The sequence below is a fragment of the Argentina silus genome (assembly GCF_951799395.1).
Source record: "Argentina silus genome assembly, chromosome: 1".
Classification (NCBI taxonomy): Eukaryota; Metazoa; Chordata; class Actinopteri; order Argentiniformes; family Argentinidae; genus Argentina; species Argentina silus.
In genome coordinates, this window is record NC_139655.1 from 4,190,390 (window position 1) to 4,212,889 (window position 22,500).

Below are 22,500 nucleotides of genomic sequence, written 5' to 3' on the forward strand. Positions count from 1 at the left end.
TCTAAAAACCTAAACATAGGCTTGGGTGACCTGATCCCCGGCGTGTGCTCCTCTAGGCGTCTGGGTATGGGAGTGGCGGCGATGCCTATGAGGACACAGAGACCATGGATGAGGTGAAGAAGGTGGTGGAGGAGAGAGAGTACACCATGGTGAGTGAACGTGTGGGAAGATTTTGCTAACTTTATTTTTTTTATTTACATTTTTTTTAATATGCTTTTTAGGGCATTTCTGCTTTATTGGGATAGAGACAGTAGAGATTGACAGGAAGGATGGGTGAGAGAGAGGAGGGATGACATGCAGGATATGTCGAAGGTCAGAATTGAACCAGGAACCTTGCAATTATGGGGTATGCGCATTAGTGTGCTACGCCACTAAGCGCCCCTGCTACCTTTACTTATGACAACGTTTCGATCTGAGATGTATCTTCGTCAATTAAGACAGAATACATGTACCTGTGACTATACAGTACATAAAGAATATCATATTCTTCATTTCAATTAATAATATACAAATACAATGAATATTCGCCATGTGTAAATCCAAACCGACAGACATAAAATACAACTTAATAAAAAAAAAACAGCTTGATGTCAAATCCTTGAGTAAGACCTCTGGGTGTGTAGTGTCAAGTTTGTATCCAGAATGCTTCCCTTTTTAGCAACAACCTACCCTGGACCCCCTTCTCCTTGTATTGGTGTCTTTAGAAGTTCCACTCCGATGTATCTCAGTGAACTGTTGTTATGTCATGTATCATAACTGATGTTATGTCATGTATCATAACTGTTATGTTATGTTATGTTATGTCATGTCCAAATAAAATTCATGAGGAGTGTAATGGGTTGTACCCCATATCACACCCGTATTTCGAAACATAGGCTTATTACATTTGTTTGACTCAAGCCATGAGTCAGGAGACAACATCAACATTTGTTTTGAATGTGGTTTGCATGGTGGAGCATAAGAGCTGACAGATTTGTCTGTGGACTTTACTGATGCTTTGGCATAAAGCACTAACAACACTTAGGTTGTGGGTTTGATTCCCGCTGGGACCATATATACTGAAAAATGTATGCTCTCACTGCAATGTAAGTCACTTTGGATAAAAACGTCAGCTAAATGGCGTATATTTTGGACTTTACTGATGCTTTGGCGTAAAGCGCATAGCCACTGAAAGAAGAAGTGATTTGTAACTGTAGCGCATGACTGGTGTGTAGACCTTCTTGCAAATATGTATAATTATATTTCATTACATGTCATTATTGCTTCAGATTTGCGTTCTGTTTTGCTTGTTATCAAGCTTTGGCGCTTCACATTTGACCACATTTTTTTTTTTTTTTTTTTAACAGTAGGTTATAGTTACACCAATTATATCGTCAATATGTTATATTCAATATGTAAACTCTTTAAAATACAACATGTGATATTCTAATTATTCTTACGTCCTGATTAAACACAACCAGTTTATTATTGTTTGCATGGTATTTATCTAATTCAGTGATTACACTGTTCCACTAACATCAAACGGAGGTCTCCAGACGTCACTCTGGGTGTTTTTGTTAGTAATGAGGACCCGGGGCTTCTAGTGTTAACAAATGGCTCCAATAAAGCCATTTGCTGTTGTTTTAACATCAACCAACTGTCTCCTGATAACACGTTTTGAGTAAAACCACATCATCGTTAAACATTCCTAGGAAGTAAAAAATACTTATTATTCACACCAGCTATTTATGAACGCTATTTATGTTTTTATTTTTTTTATATCAAATAGTGCTTTAACCCCCTAACTCTCTAACGCTCTTCCTCCCCCTGCCCCCCTCTCACAGCCGGAGGACAACACGAGCCCCCCGGTGCAAGCCCCGCCCACAGAGGCGTCACTTAGTGATGACGAGGACGCAGATGAGACCTCGGGTCAGGACCTGGAGCTGAACACTGAGAGAGGTGAGACAGGACAAACACTGGACCTCCACTCCGTTTATAGACACAGAGTAGAGTAGTGAGAGACATAGACACACCGAGTACACAGGCTGTCAAACATAGAAACATCTGATGATATGCGGTGTTGTCAATAGTCTTCAGTAAACACAATACAGGCATTTCAGTAGTTCTAGGTTGGACCGGACTGGGCACAGATAATACGGACTGCATGTCCACTCCCAGGGTCAACGTCCTAGACATGACACAACAAGCCAGTGTTTTACACTGCGTGGACCACATCCTCGCATGTAATGTTTCACAAGTGCCACAAGAGGGCGATGAACAGCTGTGAGGAAAGATTCAACGCGCACGTCCTGAACGAAGTCACAGCACTGAGGAGAAAGAGCTGACTAGTACCAACCACGATATAACCAAGTCATTGGTTTGACCACAACTGACGATTGTATCTACATTAGACCCTTGACTTTTTCTTTGAGTCTTTTGAACCTACAGTAGCTTTGAAAATCCACTTTATATTTGTCTAGTGCACTTGACTACTGAATGTATATGGCTATTTATTCAAGGTTGTACTGTATTATGGGATGGATGGGACTGGGACTGTCATTTGAGAGTTGGTGAGAGTTGCTGTTTTGTCATGTGTGTATACACAAGTTTATGGACAAGAACTCATGCATGGGAGGACAGTAAACTCTTCTATTTTTACTCTATTAGCTGTTTTATATGATTTGTATCTTTGGCCACAGGACCAAGTCAATCGGTGGATGCAGCACTTAAAGAAGGAAATGTAAGTGCAGGCCTACTGCATTTTGTACCAATTGTATAGTAGTATGCCTCTATGTGTTAATAGAGAATTAATTTAGTTTTTCCAATACTTAAATTCACATATTCGATTGACATATGTCTGTGAACAGCCATCAATGATAAATGAGATATTCACAACATACCAGATACTGTACCACATTGTTTTCCTGTTCTCTGACTGATTATCATCATTTCACAATGTACCATAGAGCCCCTACTGTGCCTCCTGGTCCTGTGACCTCCTCTCTTGGTGTGTGTGTGTGTGTGTGTGTGTGTGTGTGTGTGTGTGTGTGTGTGTGTGTGTGTGTGTGTGTGTGTGTGTGTGTGTGTGTGTGTGTGTGTGTGTGTGTGTGTGTGTGTGTGTGTGTGTTTCTCCCTCCAGGTGACACCAGGACAGAAAGGGGAGCGAGGGGAGCCAGGTGCTGCCGGCCCCCCAGGCCCCCCCGGCCCCCCACACAGCCCCTCAGGTGACGGGGCCTCTGGTGAAGGGGAGCCAGGACCCAGGGGGCCTCAGGGGCAACCCGGACCAAAAGGAGCCACTGGGACAGCAGGCAAGGACGGCCAGCCTGTAAGTGAAAATGTAGGGTTAGGGTTAGGGTTAGGGTTAGGGTTAGCTATGTATAATACCTGATAAAGCCCTAGACTACTAACTCTGCTGGTGTTGTGCATGGTCCTTGAAGTACCCTAAAGTTCCTTGATATATGGAAAGTTTAATCACATGATTGATCATAGTTGTCACCATGGTGTTTGTAATTGGGTGTAATTGCAGTAAAGCACCATGGAATTCGACTCCTAATACAGTACTTTGATGTGATGTTTACAGTCTGTTTTCCATTGGCACCCTGCAAGGGAATAACCATGTAAAAGCACTATACTGGTGCCCTGTTAAACTGGTTCCACACTAAATCACATCCATTTGTGGTCTGTTACCTGGCTACAGCTGATACCCTCACTCTGGCACCTAGACAGTGCCTTCCTAACACACACACACACACACACACACACACAAACCCCACCCAAGTTGTCAGTCTCCGTAATGCACAATAAACAGTGGGAATTTGGCAGGCTATAGGAGAGCATTCCCATCTCCACAGAGAACATACTATTCTTTTTATGTTGTGGTTTGGCCCACTAGGTCTATTTTTTACCAATAGCTCAGTTCACATTGGTGTTCTCTGCTCTATAAAAGTCTACCATTGTCTGATTTTAATGCCGAATTAGGTGGTTTTAGTCTGACACCCTTAACCCATGACTTTGCAATTGTCACCTCATTGAATGTGGTTCTCTGAGGTGGTCAAACATACAGGAAAAAATATACAGGGCTGCTTGAAAGTATGTAAACCCCTTGTGCAATTATAGATTTTTTTTGTTTTCATCATGAAATCTTTATTTAATCAGAACCAGTCTTTTTTATCTGACATAACAGGTTTATATTTACCAATTCCACATGTTGGTTTAGAGGAAATCATGCATGTAGTAGAAAAACTAAATTATAATGAAATTAGTGCAGGTGCAAAAATAAGTGAACCCCAAGTTGCATTGGTTAAATTAAGTAGGTAAGTAGAATCAGGTGGGTAAATAATTGGGTGCCAAATGGTTGTGTTAACCATACAGGTGAATGCAAAACACACCATGCCAAGAGGAAAGGAGATCTCAGAGGACATCAGTCTTGGGAAGGCAATAAAATCATCTCAACAAGATTTGAGATCAGTCCACTGTGAGGCAAATAATTTACAAATGAAGAGCATTTAACATGACAGCAAATTGGCCTAGAAGTGGACGCCCTTCCAAAATATCCCCAAGAGCCACAAGAAAAATAATAGCTCAGGTAAAAGCCAACCCAAGCATAACATCTAGAGATGTGCAGACCTCCCTTGCTGCATCTCAGGTAACTGTGCATGCTTCAACAATAAGAAGAACACTGAATCTAAATGGCATTCATGGCAGGGTTGCTAGGAAGAAGCTTCTGCTGTCAAAAAAGAACCAAACTGCCCATCTTAACTTTCCCAGAGACCTTCCAGGTTTCTGGAAGTCCGCTCTCTGGACAGATGAGTCCAAAATTGACCTTTTTGGTCACAATCAAAACCACTATGTTTGGTGAAAACCCAACACTGTCTACCACCAAAAGAACCTTATCCCAACAGTCAAGCATGGTGGTGGGAATGTCAAGATCTGGGGCTGCTTTTCCTCCTCTGGACCTGGATGACTCCACATAATTAAAGGAACCATGAATTCTGAGGTATACCAGGAGATTCTTGAACAGAATGTCAAGGAGCTAAAGCTGGGCTGAAAATGGGTCGCACAACAAGACAACGACCCAAAGCATTCAAGCAAATCTACCAAAGAATGGCTCAGGAGAAAGAAGATTTGTGTTTTGGATTGACCAAGTTGAAGTTCTGACCTAAATCCAATTGAGATGCTGTGGCAGGACCTGAAGCGGGGAGTTCATGCCAGACACCCCTCAAACCAAAAAGAGTTATGTAAGGAGTGGGCAAAAATCCCTCAAAACAGATGTCAGAGACTGATTAGTGGCTATACGAGACATTTACTCCAAGTTATCGCTGCTAATGGAGATGCCACAAGCTATTGACTGAAGAGGTTCACATATTTTCACACATGAAATCTGAGCTTTTGTTAAATAAACCACTTTCGTTAAACAAACAATGAAAATATATCAGATTTTTCTTGTTTGTGTCCTTTATTTGGAATATCTTTATTACAAATTGGGGTTTAGATAAAGTTCATTTTAAGATTTTATACAAAAATAATGACCATCCCTGTAGGGTTCACAAACTTTCAAGCAGCACTGTATAAAGTTTAGGGCTGGAATAGTCACCAAGTCAATTTCCTGTATGTGCAAATATACTTGGCCAAATAAAAGAATTCTGATTCTGAGTTCTCTCATGTTGTCTTCTAGGGGAGTCGGGGTAAAGATGGAGACCCAGTAAGTATTTTGCATGCATGACAGACACTATTAATGTATGTTCATTATGAGTATGTTCACACATATGAATTGATTGTATCTCTACTCTGCAGTACAGGTTTGGCTTGAACGTGTTGTTCAGAACAACAACACCCTGCCTCTCTCTAGAATATACATCAGCTCAGCTACACACACACACACACACACACACACACACACACACACACACACACACACACACACACACACTAACACATACACACATACCTCACCAATCTCGCCCTCCACATCCTGCTAGTATCTCACATGTGCATAGCAGAGGCTGAGTCTAAGCCAGACATGGAGAGGGGAATAGTGGGATATTGTGGGAAAGGTTTTGCAAAATGAGGAGAGTGAAATCATATTGCATCCAGCAGCTATACAACATAACTGACTGATTAGGGCTGGGGAGGGGAGACGTCATGGTGGTCTCTCCAGGACTCTTTGATCTAACGGCCATATTTGATTATTGGGGATATGAGAACACCTGCCCACCTGTGTGCCTGATTAACTGAGTCTGAGGTTCTGACCTCTGTGAGATATGAGAGTGCTCACATGTGGGGTACATCTGTGTGTGTGTGTGTGTGTGTGTGTGTGTGTGTGTGTGTGTGCGTGTGCGTGTGTGTGTGTGCGCGCGTGTGTGCATGCGTGAGTGTGGAATCCAGACTTATGGCTCGTAAAGGTGCTTCAGAAAGGATTAGATAACTGTGTTGAGAACAGGGAGAAAGTTCTCTTTGAACATTTGTGTTTATAGAGTGAGATATAACACAGGGTGGAAGGGCCACACCTGTATCCAATTCCCAGCCGCTGCTGGTCTACCAGTCATTATTAGTGAGTCTACAGTGCTGTAGCTACATGGTCAATGAAGATAGTTTACATTTCCACCGCTCATGTTGGTAATTTCTCTCTCTCTCTCTCTCTCTCTCTCTTGCTCTTGCTCTCTTTCTCTCTCTCTCTCTCTCTCTCTCTCTCTCTCTCTCTCTCTCTTGCTCTCTCTCTCTCTCTCTCTTTCTCTCTCTCTCTTTCTCTCACAGGGAGAAATTGGGATTCAGGGATTCCCAGGTTTGCCAGGAGATCCTGGTCCCAAAGGAGACAAGGTACAAGAACCCACACTGTCTTAAGCGATCTTTTTTGTGAGCAGGGGTACACTCACACACACACACGCACACACGCACACACACTCCTAGGTCCACAATGAGGATACTATCTTGTGTTGTTGACCATGTACGTCCTCTACTCACTGCAGGGTGATACTGGAATGGGCCTTCCCGGCCCCCCCGGACCCCCTGGACCATCGGGCCATCCCAGTAAAGCCAGGTTCCCAGTAAGTTTACTGTCACCATCCTAGTTGCGTCACTCTTTTCTTTATTTACATTTGGACATTTTGGACATTTAGCAGACGCTTTTATCCAAAGCGACTTAAAACAAGTACATTTTCTAAAGTAAGTGAATCATCTATACATCAGTCATCATAAGAAAAAACAAATCTATTCTAGGACCAGGGGCCATTGGCAGTCACAATGCTAGTTACTGTTCTTATTAACAGTAGAGGAACTGTACAGAGGGGTAACTCCTATCAGCCTGCTTGATTGATCCGTTGAATGATGGATTTGATTGGCTGGTGATGTCATGTTGTTTGCAGGATGGTGTGGACGGCTCCGGCTTTGACGACTTTGACAGCGACGCAGAGCTTACCACAGTGAGTGGTCCATTCCTGTTTCTCTTTCAGACCCTCAATTCCCCAGGTGTTTCTGTGCTCTTTGGTGTATTGTACAGTACCTTACAGTATGCTGTATTATGCTGTGGCAAACATCATTGTGTCACACATACAGTAGTCAGCGTTAGCTTCGATGCATAAAGGGCTAGTTTGGCAGACCCAGATTAACCTAGTCCTAGAGGAAAGATCATGTTCAAGATTCTCAATGGAGAATCTCTATTGAATGACTCATAATCGATGAGGAGAAAACCCTATTCGAAAGTCTTTTTTTTTTTTTAATCCGTTTATTTTTCCTAAGCCGTGTGTGGCACGACTTTGACCTGCTTTTTTTTCTCCTCAGCTGTGAGAGAGCACAATAGTGAGAGTCTGGTATGTGCTCACACATGTTTTCTATTTGGGTTTTTTTCCTATTTTGTTGCTATGAGCGATAAAGTTGGTGATGTGACTGAAGCTATTTTTTTTTCTGAAGTTTTTTTTGGTTGTTGCTAAGATACTGTTGCACTAAGTCACCTACGTCAAAAGTCGCTAGCTTTCCAGCTAAATTTGCTAGCTTACCAGGCTTTTATTTATTTATTTATTTTTTGTGCCTGCGAGTACACAAGCACCTGATAAGGAAATCGATGATTAGCCGTGTAGGAGACAAGATCATTCTCCACATCCTTACTATTGAAAGCTCTCTCTAGTCCAGGCTTAGTCTGTGTCCATTTTACCACCCATAACTAAGTGGGAGTCCTTCATGTATTTTGTTAGTATTCATGTGTTACATAGAGGTTGTATTTATTGCTTTATTTTCCTGTCCATCCAGGGTCTGCCTGGTCCCCCTGGTCCCCCAGGCCAGCCTGGCCCCCCAGGCCCTTCTGAGGGTGTCTTCATTGGGCCACCTGGAGTCCCTGGGGCCGCTGGGAAGGACGGGAAGGATGGGGAGATGGGTAAACCTGGACTGCCTGTGAGTAACCACAGAGTTGAACTTTATTCCTATCCAATCACTCTCACTTATGTAGTTAATGCCAGTGAGTGGTAAAATTCTGTTATCCATCTAGTACTTAGTTATAGGGCCAATTACCCAACTATTAGCACAGTTAGGTGCCTGTATAGGGCTCAGAATTGAACTCCGCCTCTCAGATTCTAAGATATTCATGGTATGCAACACTACGTTCAGGAACAGAGAGAGGGTTGCAGTTTCTAGAATTCTCTTCAGCGTTTGGTTCTTTATTTCATTGCTCATCTGGCCTTTCTTTCAGATGGTTGAGGAGTGGTTTAGTGGTTCTGGCACTGGTTCTGGATCAGGTTCTGGTACAGATTCTGGCTCTGGGTTTGGTTCTAGAGAGGTATTACATCCTGGTTCTATTCGGGTCACTGATCCAATGAACCAAGAAACGCAGCGTTTTCTCCTCAACAGCTTCTCTCCCAGCTCCATGTTTCTTAACTCTAGGCATCATTGCTTCTGCGCTGTGCTTTTGACCCATACTGCACTGTGCTTTTGACCCAAACAAAAACAGTGTGTGTGTGTGTGTGTGTGTGTGTGTGTGTGTGTCTGTTAGTCCGTGTGTACGTGTCCGTGTGTGCGTGTCCATGTGTGCGTGCGCTTGTGAGTCCACTTATGAGAGCAAAGGGCCGCCAGATAATCAATGTCATGGAGATGCAGGTGTCTGCCAAGCATTTGTTAACCCAGCTCTAACCTTAGAACAATCACTTCTACAGCCCAGCTCCAACGCTACATGACAAGGCTTTCCTGGAAACCATTTGTCTAACCCATATGCTCCCACAACCCTGACATTTGTTCTGTTTGCTTAAGCCCAGAATGTTCTAAGGGCCAATGGTTATGTGGATGATTGAACGGACAGGGGCACCCAGAGTAGCTGTCACCACAGTGAGGTTGCCATAGCGCTGGACTCTCATGACACCAATCTCGTTGCCTTGACAACCTTTAGAGTGTACTACTTGCTGTTCTGTGATTAATTTAACACGAAAACAAAGGTTTTCTAAAACATATGAGACACAACATGAAAAACTCTTAGGTGTTATGATGTATATGACAATATTGAAAAGTAATATAATCTTGAAAAATAAGTTTAAATGTCTGACATGTTGATAATGGGGTCGAACCCCTACATTGGGTGAACAAAACCATGTTAAAGTCAGATTTGTATTAATATCCCATACTGTATTTCATAAAACTAAATAACAGGGGAAGTGTTGTTGGTAGTACTGTACAGAAACTCCTCACTTCCTCACTCACAGCCCCACTGGAAGAGGTGTTCCAGCTTTATAAGCAGCTAAACAGCCCTGGTCCCCGACTACAAACACACCTCTGGATGTTCACCTCTCACATGTCAAACTCCCTCCCCGCCTCAGAGTGCACACACGCACACACACACACACACACACACACACACACACACACACACACACACACACATACACACACAGACACAGTACATAAAACAATTACAACACACACACACACACACACACACGCACACACAACACACCACACACCTCGGGCAGCTATAATTACATGCAGCACTGTAAACTCCAAACTTCATAAGGGTCCATGTTCACATACTGTAATCAACTTCGTCTTTACAGTCAGGTTTCTCCAAGACATCTCAATGTATCTGAAGAGGATTTGACGTCTTCATGCCTTGTTTCACCAGTTGTGAAACACTGTTCCCAGATGATGCAATCTCCTGACGTTTTAATCTGTGATGAACGGCAATGTAACGAATATCAGATAATCTTCTGAGACCTCTTAGATGTGTTTCATGACACATTTCAGAAATTACAGTTTTAAGAAGGTTAGCTAATTGACCAGGAGGAGACAAAGATCTGAAATGTCTACGGTAGCTTTAGAGGGGCAATGAAGCAGCAACAGTACATTAATCTCCTCCCCACCTTCGGCTTAGCAAGCTACATTAACATCACTGGACAGGTGCCGAGTGCTTCTCATGAAACATTTCTCCTGGCTGCATCGTTGGGGGGAAAATCTGCCTTTTGACTTAAGAATGTACCGTAGGAGGCTTTTACTAATGGTGTGAATGGATTACTGTACTCACATAACGCTTACCCTATCATGAGTCACGATAGCAAAAGAAGCCCGTCGACTCCTATTTAATGAGCTGGATTCATTAATTGTGCGTTAGTAGGTTGAGTCGCGGTTTGGCGTCCTATCTGATTGATCAGTCACTCTGTATGCATGGAGGTAGAAACTGACAGCAGGAATGACATCATACCAGACACACACCGTGTGGGATAAGAGACACATCCCCAAGTCCTTTCCCTGCTTACGTCCATATCTGTACGTCATTTCATTTCCAGGTGTTGCGTTTACTATTCCAGGCCAGGGGTATCTTGCTTTTTTTGTATTTGCGTTGTCCTTCGTTTCTTAGTTTGTCCACTGTATTTTCATAGTTTGCCTACTATACATGCTGATCCTGACTGCTGATTGGTTGTTGCAGGGTGTGGACGGGCGGGATGGGGACCCAGGGGCAAGAGGGGAGAAAGGAGAGACGGTAAGACATTTATGACCCTATAGAGGGGCAAGGCATCCTCTCGTGATGCACAAATGGATCGTTTGTTTCAATGTGGCAGTCAGTTCATAGTGCATTGATTTGCCTTGGCAGGGTGAAGCTGGTCGGAGTGGAGCGACTGGACCAAAGGTAAGGTCCTGACGCGACGCTCCATCACCCATGCCTCACTTTGCCCACTGATCATCACCACAAAGGAATTGTAACCAGATCAGATGAATAGAGGATTATTTCCCTACCACCCCCCCCCCCCCTCTCTCTCTCTCTCTCTCTCTTTCCCGTTCTCTCTCTCTCCCAGGGGGAGTCAGGTCCACCAGGGTTCCCAGGAATCCCAGGCTCAGAGGGACCAGTGGGGAGGCCAGGGCCTCAAGGACCACAGGGGCAACCAGGGCCTCCAGGACGGGGCTTCAACTTCGACCTGGAGGTATGCCTATGCTCCTGCCCATGCTCAGGTCAAAATACTATTTGATCAGCAGGCCATTTTGTGCCAGAACGTACATTGACTGTTTGTTGTTTTATAGGATATGGAGGGGTCTGGAGGACCCAGTGGCTTTGGGGCAGTGCTACCTAGAGGTCCACAGGTAAGGTTAAGAACAGTCCAATACATTCCTTACTGAGCTGTAGGAACTGCGTAATAAAGTCATCAACCATTTGCATAATCATGATAAGTACATTGTTATAACCGTGTTATTAACTGTCATTTTCTTCTTGCTCCTTAGGGACCTACTGGGCCCTCTGGCCCTCCAGGACCGAGGGTAGGTCCTCTTTCATGTCATCTGCACTGACAGCAAGTTACAATAATGTCTGTTTCTCTGGCTTTATAGTGTAAAGGACATACAGTGTATTGAGGGTGATGGACATTGACTCTCACAGTTGAGATAAACAGACTATGCTAAATGTGAACTTTAAATGGATGGCAACAAACTCTAAAAATTAGCCCTGAACATCAACATCAACATTTACGGTATATGCATTTGTCTGCAGCCTCTTCACATCCCTTTCACATTTTTTACACTTTCTTGACATACAGTACACTTGTATGTGTGAGAATGTCCAGGTGTACCTAGATCCTTGGTGTGAAGTGTGGCTGACACATCTCACCATTGACTGTGATACAGCACACCTGTCTCATTGTCTAGAATGCCTCTTGTTCACATCCTTGGCACTGTGAAAATACAGTTTCTCTCATAGATTGAAGATGCGGTTGGTGTTTACTTTGCTGGTGCTCTGTATGGGACTTGTTAAACCAGCTCTAATCTTAAAACAAACACTTTTAGAGCCAGTGTGTGTGCGTGTGTGTGTGTGTGCGTGTGTGCGCGCGCGTGTGTGTGTGTGTGGGTGTGTGTGTGTGTGTGTGTGTGTGTGTGTGTGTGTGTGTGTGTATGTGTGTGTGTTATTGTAATTTGTGACTGAATTATGCACATGCTTCCACCCATCTAAACCCAATTGTCGGTGATATTTTCTCCTCTGCAGGGCGAAGATGGTTTGACTGGAGCCCCCGGTGTGGCTGTAAAGGTTGGTCCACCATACACAACTGTTTCCCATTCATTCTCAGAAAGGAAGTGTAGCCATGCCGACCATGTGCTTCCCATGTGCTTCCCATTAGCTGTCTAATCACCATTATATTCCTGTCAGACACATCTGTGTAGAGCTAGCTAGGTTGGTGCTCGGGTCGAACACCAACACAGAGCTTTTTTAACCCTCTCATACTTTACCTGCACCAACGCAGGGCAGAGGTATTCATCTACCTTCCCTTCAGTGGGATGAAATGGTTTTCTGGCTAAATTAACAAAGTGTTGCATATTGATAGGTGCACCATGGTTAGACTGATTGTTATGTGTTGTGTGGGCAAATCACTGCCATAGACCTACTGTGCAGTGTAACAGCACCTCCTCATGGTCATGTCCTCTTGTGTCCTCTAGGGGGAGCCTGGTGCCCCAGGAGCAGCTGGGTTCCCGGGGCTGGACGGCCTCCCAGGCCACATGGTCAGTGTTTCACCTGTTACTGAACAGTCCATCACGACTATCCTCAAGCAATCTACTGAAGGTCTATGTGTGACTGCTGTTGTCATCAGCAGAGAATGTTCTAGATCTCCCCACAATCACCTTGTTAATCACTCAAATGACTCAAACCGTTGTGTAAATGGAACAAATGTTCATGTTTGAACTCAAGACAATGTTCATGTCATTGCGGTGTTTCTTCTTGTCATCTCTACAGGGAGAAAAGGGAGGCAAAGGTGATGCAGGATCAAAGGTATCGTGTTTAAAGTTCTTAGCTCCTCTCTTTTCTAGAACAATGTTTCGATGTGCACCAGGCTGGGCTGGTTCTCTCCCCAGTTGTGATGTGTGTTCTGACCAGTTCTGTTGTTCTGTGATGTTCTGTCTCAGGGAGAGCGTGGACAGGATGGGCTTCGCATCCCCGGCCCCCCAGGACCACCCGGACCCCCGGGACCTGTCATCAACCTCCAGGAGGTAAGTAACATCTCCTAGCGGCCTGGAGGTGGTCTAGTGCTTCGTGCCACCACCTCTGTGTCTGTGTTTGCGTGGGATTGAATCCCAGTCCGACTGCTCTTCTAACACACAGCCCTTCTCTCCTTCATGTCCGTCTCTAGCGTTCCGTCTGTTTGATAGTAAATGTGAAACAGTGTGAACCTCCTCTCTCCTTCGACCAAAAGCTCAGACGAGGTAGCCCTCCGCCAGGTTGTAAGTGGTGTCACTTCCTCTCTCCCTCTCCTCAGCTCCTGCTCAACGATACAGAGGGTCTGTTTAATTTCTCAGGGATTCTACCTCAGGGACCCGTGAGTAGCTCTGGCTTTGAGTTTGTGTGTGTGTGTGTGTGTGTGTGCGCGTGTGCGTGTGTGTGTTTGTTTGTGTGTGTGTAGTCACTCTCTGTACTGTCCATTAGTGACTAATGATTTCACAGAGGAAAGACGCGGCAAGTAGATCAGTTGCTTACAAGACACCATTGTTTACTTCATGTGTTCTGAGATCACAATTGTACTCTGGGTGCTTTTTTAAATTGCCTTAAATCAGCTATTTGACTTAACAAGATTACAGTACAGAATGCCTTTTATATTGTTTGGGGTTTGGCATATTCACTCCATGAGAGCAATTACATTGAGCAATTTCCTGGAATGGAATCAGAGAAAGGGCTCAGATTGCTGTAATGATATCTGTCATGCACTGTTGTAAAAAATGTGGTTTTGTGGGTCCCACGGACAATTGAGTCAGGGCTCGAGAGGTGGTGGGGTATTTATACATGATTGATGTGGAGGCTAAGTCTACATTGTGTAGATTCACATGATTCCATGTGAAGGGAGAAAAGGCCTCATACACGAAACCATAGACCAAGCCTCTCCTGAGAACAGTTGGGTGGACAATAGTAGGCCTCATAGTGATGTGACTAACAGTTCAGACATGATGTTGTATGGCTAGTAACTCAGCTGTGGTGTTCCTCTCACTGCTCTGGGTGGGGAGGTCACTATTCACTGCTCCATGAATTCAGGGTATTTTCTCCATTATGGAATAAGCAACAGTTATTTGTAGTTGATCGTTTGATTTCCCTGTACCAAAAATCTTTCATTTTCTTTCAGTTGATGACACCGTTCTGTAGCTGTTGATGTTTAAATCTGACTTAATCCCGTGTGGTTCCTTCTCATGTGACACAGGGGCCACAGGGACCAAAGGGGGACTCAGGGATTCCAGGGGTTCATGGGGCTCCTGGCCTGAAGGTAAATGTGTGTGTGTGTGTGTGTGTGTGTGTGTGTGTGTGTGTGTGTGTGTGTGTGTGTGTGTGTGTGTGTGTGTGTGTGTGTGTGTGTGTGTGTGTGTGTGTGTGTGTGTGTGTGTGTGTGTGTGTGTGTGTGTGTGTGTGTGTGCGTGCGTGCGTGCGTGCGTGTGTCTGTGTCTGTGTGCGTGCGTGCGTGCGTGCATGCGTGTTGTAGTTTCAGTTGAAAAGGACAAAAAAAGCAAGACCACTGAAGTGGGCTCCCCCCTGTGAAAGGGATACTCCAGCACCCCAGACGAGTTCAGGGGTCTGCTATTGCATAACCACTGTGGGGCCTTTTCCTCCCTGGCTTGAATGAACATTTCATATACAAACTGAAAGCCTTTTAGATTTCAATCAATTAAAATTGTGTGAAACTAAACACCAGTGCTGATGATTAAAGTCCTGAGTCCCCTGCCTGCTGCACTCAGAGCATTGATGTGTAAAACCCTGCTAATACCTTCCAGACCCTGCAGACATAGACAATATAGAGCAAACTCAGACCAGGCCTGCGGAACAACATGAATGAGATTATTATCCAACGTTATGCTTTCTCTCAAGGTGCTTCATATGTTGTGCATTAACCCTTTTGTGTGTGTCTGTGTGTGTGTGTGTCTGTGTGTGTGCACGTGTGTCTGCAGGGCGAGAAGGGGGAGTCGGGGGTCAGCATTGCAGCAGACGGATCATTGATGTCTACACTCACAGGGCCAGAGGGACCCAAAGGAGCCAAGGTCAGTTACCTACACAATGCTTCCTGGGTCAAAGCTTACATTGGTTTGGGTTCTGATTTCATTGTAATGTAAACTGACTGTGTATGTGTTGTTTACAGGGAGGCTGTGGTGATACAGGACCTTCGGGAGTCACAGTGAGTCTTTTTTTGGCTCTTCTCTCAACAACTCCTATACCTGATATGATATGACACGGACAGCCCTGATCAGAGATGGCTCTCTTCGTTACTATGTGTTTCCAATATTTATTGTTTTTTGTTTGTTTATGTGTGTGTGCCTCCATGTGTGCCTGTGCGTGTCTGTCTCTGTGTTTGTGTCTGGGCCGTGAGTGAATATGATGATCTATTCTGGATATGGACTGTAGTAATCCTTTTGTAGTAAACACCCCCCCCCCCCCTCCCACACACACACACCACCACCACCACCACCACCATCGCCACCACCCCCATCCTCTTGTTGTGTTGCTGCAGCTGCTTTCATTCAAAGTGTTTTGGAACATTTTGTCAGGCCAAATGCGTACATACAGGCCTGCCTGCGATACTCATAGCCAGTGGATGGATCTTCTGACAGATTTGAAACTGTATTGTCTTTTACTCCTGTCGATGCACCTGCCATAGGTAGACACACAAAGGAAGGTAGTGCTGAACATCTAAGCTTACTGTGGGGTTGTTTTCAACAGGGCCCTGTAGGACCCATTGGACCTAAAGGGGAATATGGCTTTCCTGGTCGCCCGGTAAATACTATTATACACTCTACACGATGATTTAAGCCAATCACTGATTGTAGTAGTAATGATGTGTTTTGTTTGTGTATGTGTTAATGTATTGCAAAACCCATTCATACTTTATTTAGTTCATGAACAGAGAGTAGAGTATACACATCAAAAATACCTTCAATGACCTTGTGCTATTGTCACTCAGGTGCTCTTGACCAATGATGTGATCAAGATGTATGATGTATCTCTCTCTACAGGGCCGTCCTGGAGTTGTGGGGAAGAAGGGAGAGAGAGGAGACCTTGTGGGCCAACAGGTGAGTCCCCCCTATCCTTCCTGTCCGCTACCCCTTCTCCCCTCCCCCCTTCTAGCCCTTCACCTAACCCCGTTAGGGGATCTCAGGGTGGCGCCCCCTCATCCAGCTTAGACGGCGGTACAATTGCTGGCGACCTTCCGTCTCATTCTACCACTGACTCCAACAGTCCGACCACACATGGACCATCGACCACAGGAGTGACCGTATGGTCCCTGTGCAGCTGTGTCTCTTTTCTGGCTCGTAAAAGATGCCAGCCGACACGTTGGCAGTGTTTAACAGCGTCCTCATGCCAGGCCCATGCTCAAACAAACCAAACAGGATGAAAACAAGCGGCTTATTTATCGACAAGCATTTGAAAGCTGCCCATAAACAAAGCAGGTTTTGTTGATGTTTAACAACGCAGCTTTCCTCAACATGTGTTGGAAATCCCACGGTCTACCTCAACGTGCAAAGATGATTTCTTCCAGCTAAGTGACAGTGCATTTATTTCACCCGTTGTTTCATTGGTGGTGTGTTGTAAGCTGTGGTGTCGCAGACCACACTTACTTTTACTGGCAGCCAATCTTAACCAGACTCTCTGCTTGTGGGGATGTTTGAGCAGCATGTGTGCAGTCAGATCAGGTTAAGTTGAACTGTTCCGAGGTTTCAGGGTTATGGATGTAATAGGGCCATCGTCATTCTAGAGTGATGAGGTCGCTATTACATCCATTACCCTGAAAGAGTCTAAAGTCCCATTTATACTGTGCATTAAGATGTCACATCTACCGGTTATATTTACAGCAACAAGCAACAAGACCCCAAACATTTGATATTTTGAGATCCGATACAGGTCAGATTTGGAGGTGGTCCTCTGTGGCTCAGTTGGTAGAGCATGGCGCTAACAACGCTTAGGTTGTGGGTTTGATTCCCGCTGGGACCATATATACTGAAATGTATGCACTCACTGCAATGTAAGTTGCTTTGGATAAAAGCGTCAGCTAAATGGCATATATTATTATTATATTATAGGTGGTCTAAAAGACATTTTATATCCGATCTGTTTGGTGAGTTGTTTGTCGGATCTGGGGGCGCTATCAACTGTAAAACATATTTAAAGTACATTAGAGCATTTGAAAATGTGTGTAGTCACTTAATATATGCGATTCATAATCATACCCAGTATGTGTGTAAATGGAGCCGAAGATGGGGCTCCTGTGGCTTCACACTGTGCTGCTCTTTCTTACGGTCACCACCAGGTTTTGGAGCCCTTCCATTGAGCTTGAAGTTCTCTCTCTCTCTCCCTCTCTCTCTCTCTCTCTCTCTCTATCTCTCATGTTTCTTAGGGTCCCCCTGGCCTTCCTGGACCCCCCGGCCGACCAGGAATGTTCAACTGCCCCAAAGGAGTAAGTATGACCCCCCCCCAACCCTGTTTCATCTGTATGTTTGCCAGGTACTGAAGCCGTTTATCTATGTCAGATAGCGACTATGCTCACTGTATCGTTTCCCTCCACATTTTCCCAAGACAGTCTTTCCCATCCCTCCCAGACCGCACTGCAAGAAGTCCGTAAGTGATCAGTGGCAGTGGTAGGCAGGGCTGAGCCTACACCTCAGGCTCAGGGTTGTCTTTCTCTACGGAGTTAAGGACGACACACCCTTAACCACTCACTTCTCTCTCTCTCTCTCTCTCTCTCTCTCTCTCTCTCTCTGCATTCTCACTCCTCACATCATTGCAAGGGGAATGTGCATGTTGCACCCCTGGTCTAACCTTCTCAGGGTGTAGGTTGGAGGACCTCTCTCCTCTCCTCTTCTCTCCTCTCCTCTCCTCTCCTCTCCTCTCCTTTCCTCCTCTCCTCTCCTCTCCTCTCCCTTCCTCCCTCCTCCTCTCCTCTCCTCTCCCCTCCCCCCGTCTCTCCCCCTCCTCTCCTCAATTTTCCTCTCCTCTCCTCTCCTCTCCTCCCCCCTTCTCTCCTCTACTCCCCCCTCCTCTCCTCTCCTCCCTCCTCCTCTCCTCTCCTCTTTCTCTCGGCATGGTGCATGTCTTTAAGGACATTGTGGTGGCGTGGGTTTGCTCTTCCATAGGTTGCTGTCCAGTTCCATGACGTAGACTAACACAGTGGTGGAGGTCACTGCCATGTTTTAGTTGGGACTCTTTTCACATCACCTCTCCTCCTGCTAACCTTTCTTCCAGATAAGAGTCACTTATTCACTGTAACCTGGGAATGGGTTACAATGTCCAGAAAACTGATAACGCATGTTTGTCTTTCTGTTGATGCTGATCTGATATTTCTGAACATTTGTTTGATTGTAATGAAATATCCAATATGCATATCGTATAATATGTTAACATTTGTTTGTTTTTAACTTTTACAGATTAATGGTGAAAGCAACTCCACAAATGGTGGGTTTAGACACTTTTGGCATCATGCCGTCCCCAAGATAGCGTCATCATCATTGCCTCCTGTTACGTTCTCGCCTTGCTCTCTTCTGATAGACTGACTGTTAAACGCTGTTGTTCCGTGTGTGGCCTGTAGGGGGGGCTGACTGTCTGCTGGCCAAAGGTGACAAGGGGGAGAAGGGCTTCCCTGGGATGCCAGCCCCACCAAGTGAGTTCACAGTTGTTATCATAGAGGGAGAATTAGTTATGCATTGTTAGTGATACAGAGAAAAATTCTTATCTGTAATAGGGACAGTCCTCTGTGGCTCAGTTGGTAGAGCATGGCGTTAACAATGCTGAGGTTGGGGGTCCGATTCCCGCTGGGACATAAGAACGTGCATGATATTAATGCTCATGAACATGTTATCTTTAGTAATAGTATCATATGTTATATTTTTCTTACAGATACATTTCTTCCCAAAGGAACTATGGTAAGTTATAAAAATGAACTCTGTTAAAGGACATACCAACCTTTACCATTGAATTTACATTAGTTTGACCTTTGTGTGTGTGTGTGTGTGTGTGTGTGTGTGTGTGTGTGTGTGTGTGTGTGTGTGTGTCCGTCCGTCCGTCCGTCCGTCCGTCCGTCCATCCGTCCACAGGGGGTTAAAGGCGACCAGGGCATCAGGGGGGAGAAGGGGGAGGCCGGACGGCCGGGCCAACCTGGTATCCCTGGGAGAACTGGGATGGTGGTGAGTCACATTCCCATCAACACCACATGCTCTAAAACAAAAAACAATCACAGAGAGAATTCTAACACAACATAGACAAATGATACAGCACATAATCACTGTCTTCTTTATTCTAGAATTATTACTGTAGACTCTTAACTCTGGTGATAGTGTGCAGCCAAAGAATGTTTGGTTGCTTAATTGCTGAAGCCAGCGATTAGGGTTGGGTCAGTAAAGAGAACATCGAATTCAGCAGGATAGCAAACCAATATTCAAGATGAACGTGGTGCCAACTCATATGCAAAATGGAACAATAAATGGTTTTGCCCATTCTTACTGATGCTGCCTCTTCAACGTGACTTCTCCTACTTCTGTTTGTCCTACTAGCTGCTTAAAGATAGACTGAGCAGGATTACCTCAGCATACTAGGTGTGGCAATTTACAGACAATCAACAACATCAGAATTCAAAGCCACTGTTAACTGACCATCTTGATGAGTCTGCCTTTAAATGTAATGGAGATTGATTGCTAAAGTGTTTCTCGCAGGGCCCAAAAGGAGAGTCTGTGGTTGGGCCCTCAGGTCATCCAGGTGTTCCGGGGTCTCCTGGTACCCCAGGGTATGGTAGACCTGGCCCTGTCGGTCCCGCCGGGCCCCCTGGACCCCCGGGAACTCCCTCGCGATTCGGCTCAGGTACAATTCCTCAACTTCATCCTCCACTTCATGGCAGAGACCCATCCGGTGTTGTAAACCCTCATGGCCTGTTCCATCAACCCATGAGACGTATGACAACCTCTTGAAGGCAGTATGACAGTGAATTTGAGTTAAGTGTTACAGTTTTGTCTTGCTTATGTCATTTCAGCTGTGACTATCCCCGGCCCACCCGGCCCCTCCGGCCCCCCCGGGCCTCCTGGGTCCTCTGTCGGTACCGCTGCGGTAAGTGCTTTTGACACCCCACCCCCACCGTCACATACTTGTGCAACCATAACATGTCAATGCTGTCAAATCGCAGCATGCCATTCCTGTTACAGTGTTACAAAGCGCTGTATGTTGTTAATACCATGGTCATAATGCGCTACGCATAGTTGATTACAGTGTGATGTGCGTGTGTGTCTTTGCCCCAGCAGAGGACGTTCCCCACCCGTGAGAACATGATGCAGCAGACTCGTAGCAGCAGTGAAGGCACAATGACCTACGTCACTGCGACCCAGAAACTCTACATCAAGGTGGCCCTGGGGTGGAAGGAGATACAGGTACACTGCAGAGGGGGCAATAGTGTAAAGTGGCTTCCTGTCCTTGTCTCCTTTCCTTCATCTGCACTGGAAGCGCTGAACAGGTTTCAGCTGTTAACCTGCTTGCACCATTAAGCTTTCACCTATCCTGTGGTTCTCATACAGCTTTCACCTATCCTGTGGTTTTCATACAGCTTTCACCTATCCTGTGGTTTTCATACAGCTTTCACCTATCCTGTGGTTCTCATACAGCTTTCACCTGTCCTGTGGTTCTCATACAGCTTTCACCTGTCCTGTGGTTCTCATACAGCTTTCACCTATCCTGTGGTTCTCATACAGCTTTCACCTGTCCTGTGGTTCTCATACAGCTTTCACCTGTCCTGTGGTTCTCATACAGCTTTCACCTATCCTGTGGTTCTCATACAGCTTTCACCTGTCCTGTGGTTCTCATACAGCTTTCACCTATCCTGTGGTTTTCAAATTGGTGCACATGAAAGGGAGGAGACAATGAGAGGAATCCACTCTATAGCACTCATTATATATCAAAGTTAAAGAGTGGAATTGTGCACAGTTGGTCTGTTATCTGTCTAGTGTCCAGAAGAGCAGACTGCAGTGTGCAGACTTTTGTTCCAATGTAGATCTAACATACCTGATTCAGCAGCTATCCAAGGTCCTAATGGGCATCTGATTAGTAGAAGCAGTTGTGTTAGTGCTGGGCTAGAACAAAAAACCTACACACCCCAGCCAGCCCTGGTGTCGGCCATATGAGCCATGTCTAAAACCATGTGTTTGGTTTGTCTCTGTCCCCACAGCTTGGGAGCCTGGTCCTCTCCAACAGCAATATCCTTCCACAAGACGAGGTAAGGACTGATGAGTGTGGAAGATTAGGATTAGGAAATTAATTCAAAGAGCTTTGCAACTAGACTTTATTAGTATGGTGCTTATGTAGCGGATTTGGTTTGAAACCAAGCTCACGTGATGAGTAACCTTGCCGAGAGACTTGTAAGCCCAAATGTCACTTAAGAAGTATAAATATGTGTTCTTGGTGATGAATGAATGACATCATTTGACATATTTAAAATACATATAGAGTTGCCTCAACCATTTGAGTACAACAGTACACACAACAAAAATCTAACTTGTTATCTAACTTCTAACATATGTTTTTACTCTTAGCCTCGACCTGCGATGCCGCTGCCTGGTGTCCATAGACAGAGGGTCTCTTACAGTAACAGGGTGAGTCCAGATACATTATGTGTGTGTGTGTGTGTGTGTGTGTGTGTGTGTGTGTGTGTGTGTGTGTGTGTGTGTGTGTGTGTGTGTGTGTGTGTGTGTGTGTGTGTGTGTGTGTGTGTGTGTGTGTGTGTGTGTCTGTTGTTGCACCACGCTTCATGAACTTTGGGAAACTTAAACATGGGCTCTGCAATATGACATCACCCCAGGAAGTTGGATGACTTTAGAGATGAATCAGATTCACCCAAACAAACGTTGCTCTCGCGAGCGATTCCGTCAGTGTACACGCACGGCAGTGCAACCCGATAGCTTTGTGACGAAGAGGATGCAGAGTGAATTGTCTTGCTTTAAACAATCTGTCTCTGCCAGCAGTTGCCCCGCTGTTTCATGGCTACGTCATCACAAGGTCTACCTTCAAGGAGAACTGCTCTGGCGATGAGTCACATTTCCATCGACACCACATGCTCTAAAACCAAGAGAGACCACAGA

At 45.1% G+C, this 22,500-nt stretch overlaps 1 protein-coding gene across 1 annotated transcript in view; it reads left to right on the plus strand.

Annotated features, from left to right (window-relative positions):
- col15a1a (collagen, type XV, alpha 1a) overlaps nucleotides 1-22,500 on the plus strand; it is a gene marked incomplete at its 5' end in the record, with an annotated part of 58,686 nt that overhangs the window by 30,813 nt on the left and 5,373 nt on the right. Inside the window, 36 exons of the mRNA XM_083682243.1 lie at nucleotides 57-149; nucleotides 1,824-1,938; nucleotides 2,679-2,719; nucleotides 3,119-3,304; nucleotides 5,654-5,680; nucleotides 6,733-6,795; nucleotides 6,945-7,022; nucleotides 7,341-7,397; nucleotides 8,221-8,361; nucleotides 8,657-8,743; nucleotides 10,874-10,927; nucleotides 11,039-11,074; nucleotides 11,241-11,366; nucleotides 11,464-11,523; nucleotides 11,662-11,697; nucleotides 12,416-12,457; nucleotides 12,865-12,927; nucleotides 13,160-13,195; nucleotides 13,330-13,413; nucleotides 13,680-13,739; nucleotides 14,610-14,672; nucleotides 15,349-15,438; nucleotides 15,537-15,572; nucleotides 16,115-16,168; nucleotides 16,408-16,464; nucleotides 17,787-17,846; nucleotides 17,966-18,007; nucleotides 18,814-18,841; nucleotides 18,975-19,046; nucleotides 19,283-19,308; nucleotides 19,480-19,569; nucleotides 20,095-20,239; nucleotides 20,409-20,482; nucleotides 20,671-20,799; nucleotides 21,591-21,638; nucleotides 21,955-22,014. Of these exons, the coding sequence (XP_083538369.1) occupies nucleotides 57-149; nucleotides 1,824-1,938; nucleotides 2,679-2,719; nucleotides 3,119-3,304; nucleotides 5,654-5,680; nucleotides 6,733-6,795; nucleotides 6,945-7,022; nucleotides 7,341-7,397; nucleotides 8,221-8,361; nucleotides 8,657-8,743; nucleotides 10,874-10,927; nucleotides 11,039-11,074; nucleotides 11,241-11,366; nucleotides 11,464-11,523; nucleotides 11,662-11,697; nucleotides 12,416-12,457; nucleotides 12,865-12,927; nucleotides 13,160-13,195; nucleotides 13,330-13,413; nucleotides 13,680-13,739; nucleotides 14,610-14,672; nucleotides 15,349-15,438; nucleotides 15,537-15,572; nucleotides 16,115-16,168; nucleotides 16,408-16,464; nucleotides 17,787-17,846; nucleotides 17,966-18,007; nucleotides 18,814-18,841; nucleotides 18,975-19,046; nucleotides 19,283-19,308; nucleotides 19,480-19,569; nucleotides 20,095-20,239; nucleotides 20,409-20,482; nucleotides 20,671-20,799; nucleotides 21,591-21,638; nucleotides 21,955-22,014 (2,559 nt within the window). The remainder of the gene's footprint in view (nucleotides 1-56; nucleotides 150-1,823; nucleotides 1,939-2,678; nucleotides 2,720-3,118; nucleotides 3,305-5,653; nucleotides 5,681-6,732; nucleotides 6,796-6,944; nucleotides 7,023-7,340; nucleotides 7,398-8,220; nucleotides 8,362-8,656; nucleotides 8,744-10,873; nucleotides 10,928-11,038; nucleotides 11,075-11,240; nucleotides 11,367-11,463; nucleotides 11,524-11,661; nucleotides 11,698-12,415; nucleotides 12,458-12,864; nucleotides 12,928-13,159; nucleotides 13,196-13,329; nucleotides 13,414-13,679; nucleotides 13,740-14,609; nucleotides 14,673-15,348; nucleotides 15,439-15,536; nucleotides 15,573-16,114; nucleotides 16,169-16,407; nucleotides 16,465-17,786; nucleotides 17,847-17,965; nucleotides 18,008-18,813; nucleotides 18,842-18,974; nucleotides 19,047-19,282; nucleotides 19,309-19,479; nucleotides 19,570-20,094; nucleotides 20,240-20,408; nucleotides 20,483-20,670; nucleotides 20,800-21,590; nucleotides 21,639-21,954; nucleotides 22,015-22,500) is intronic.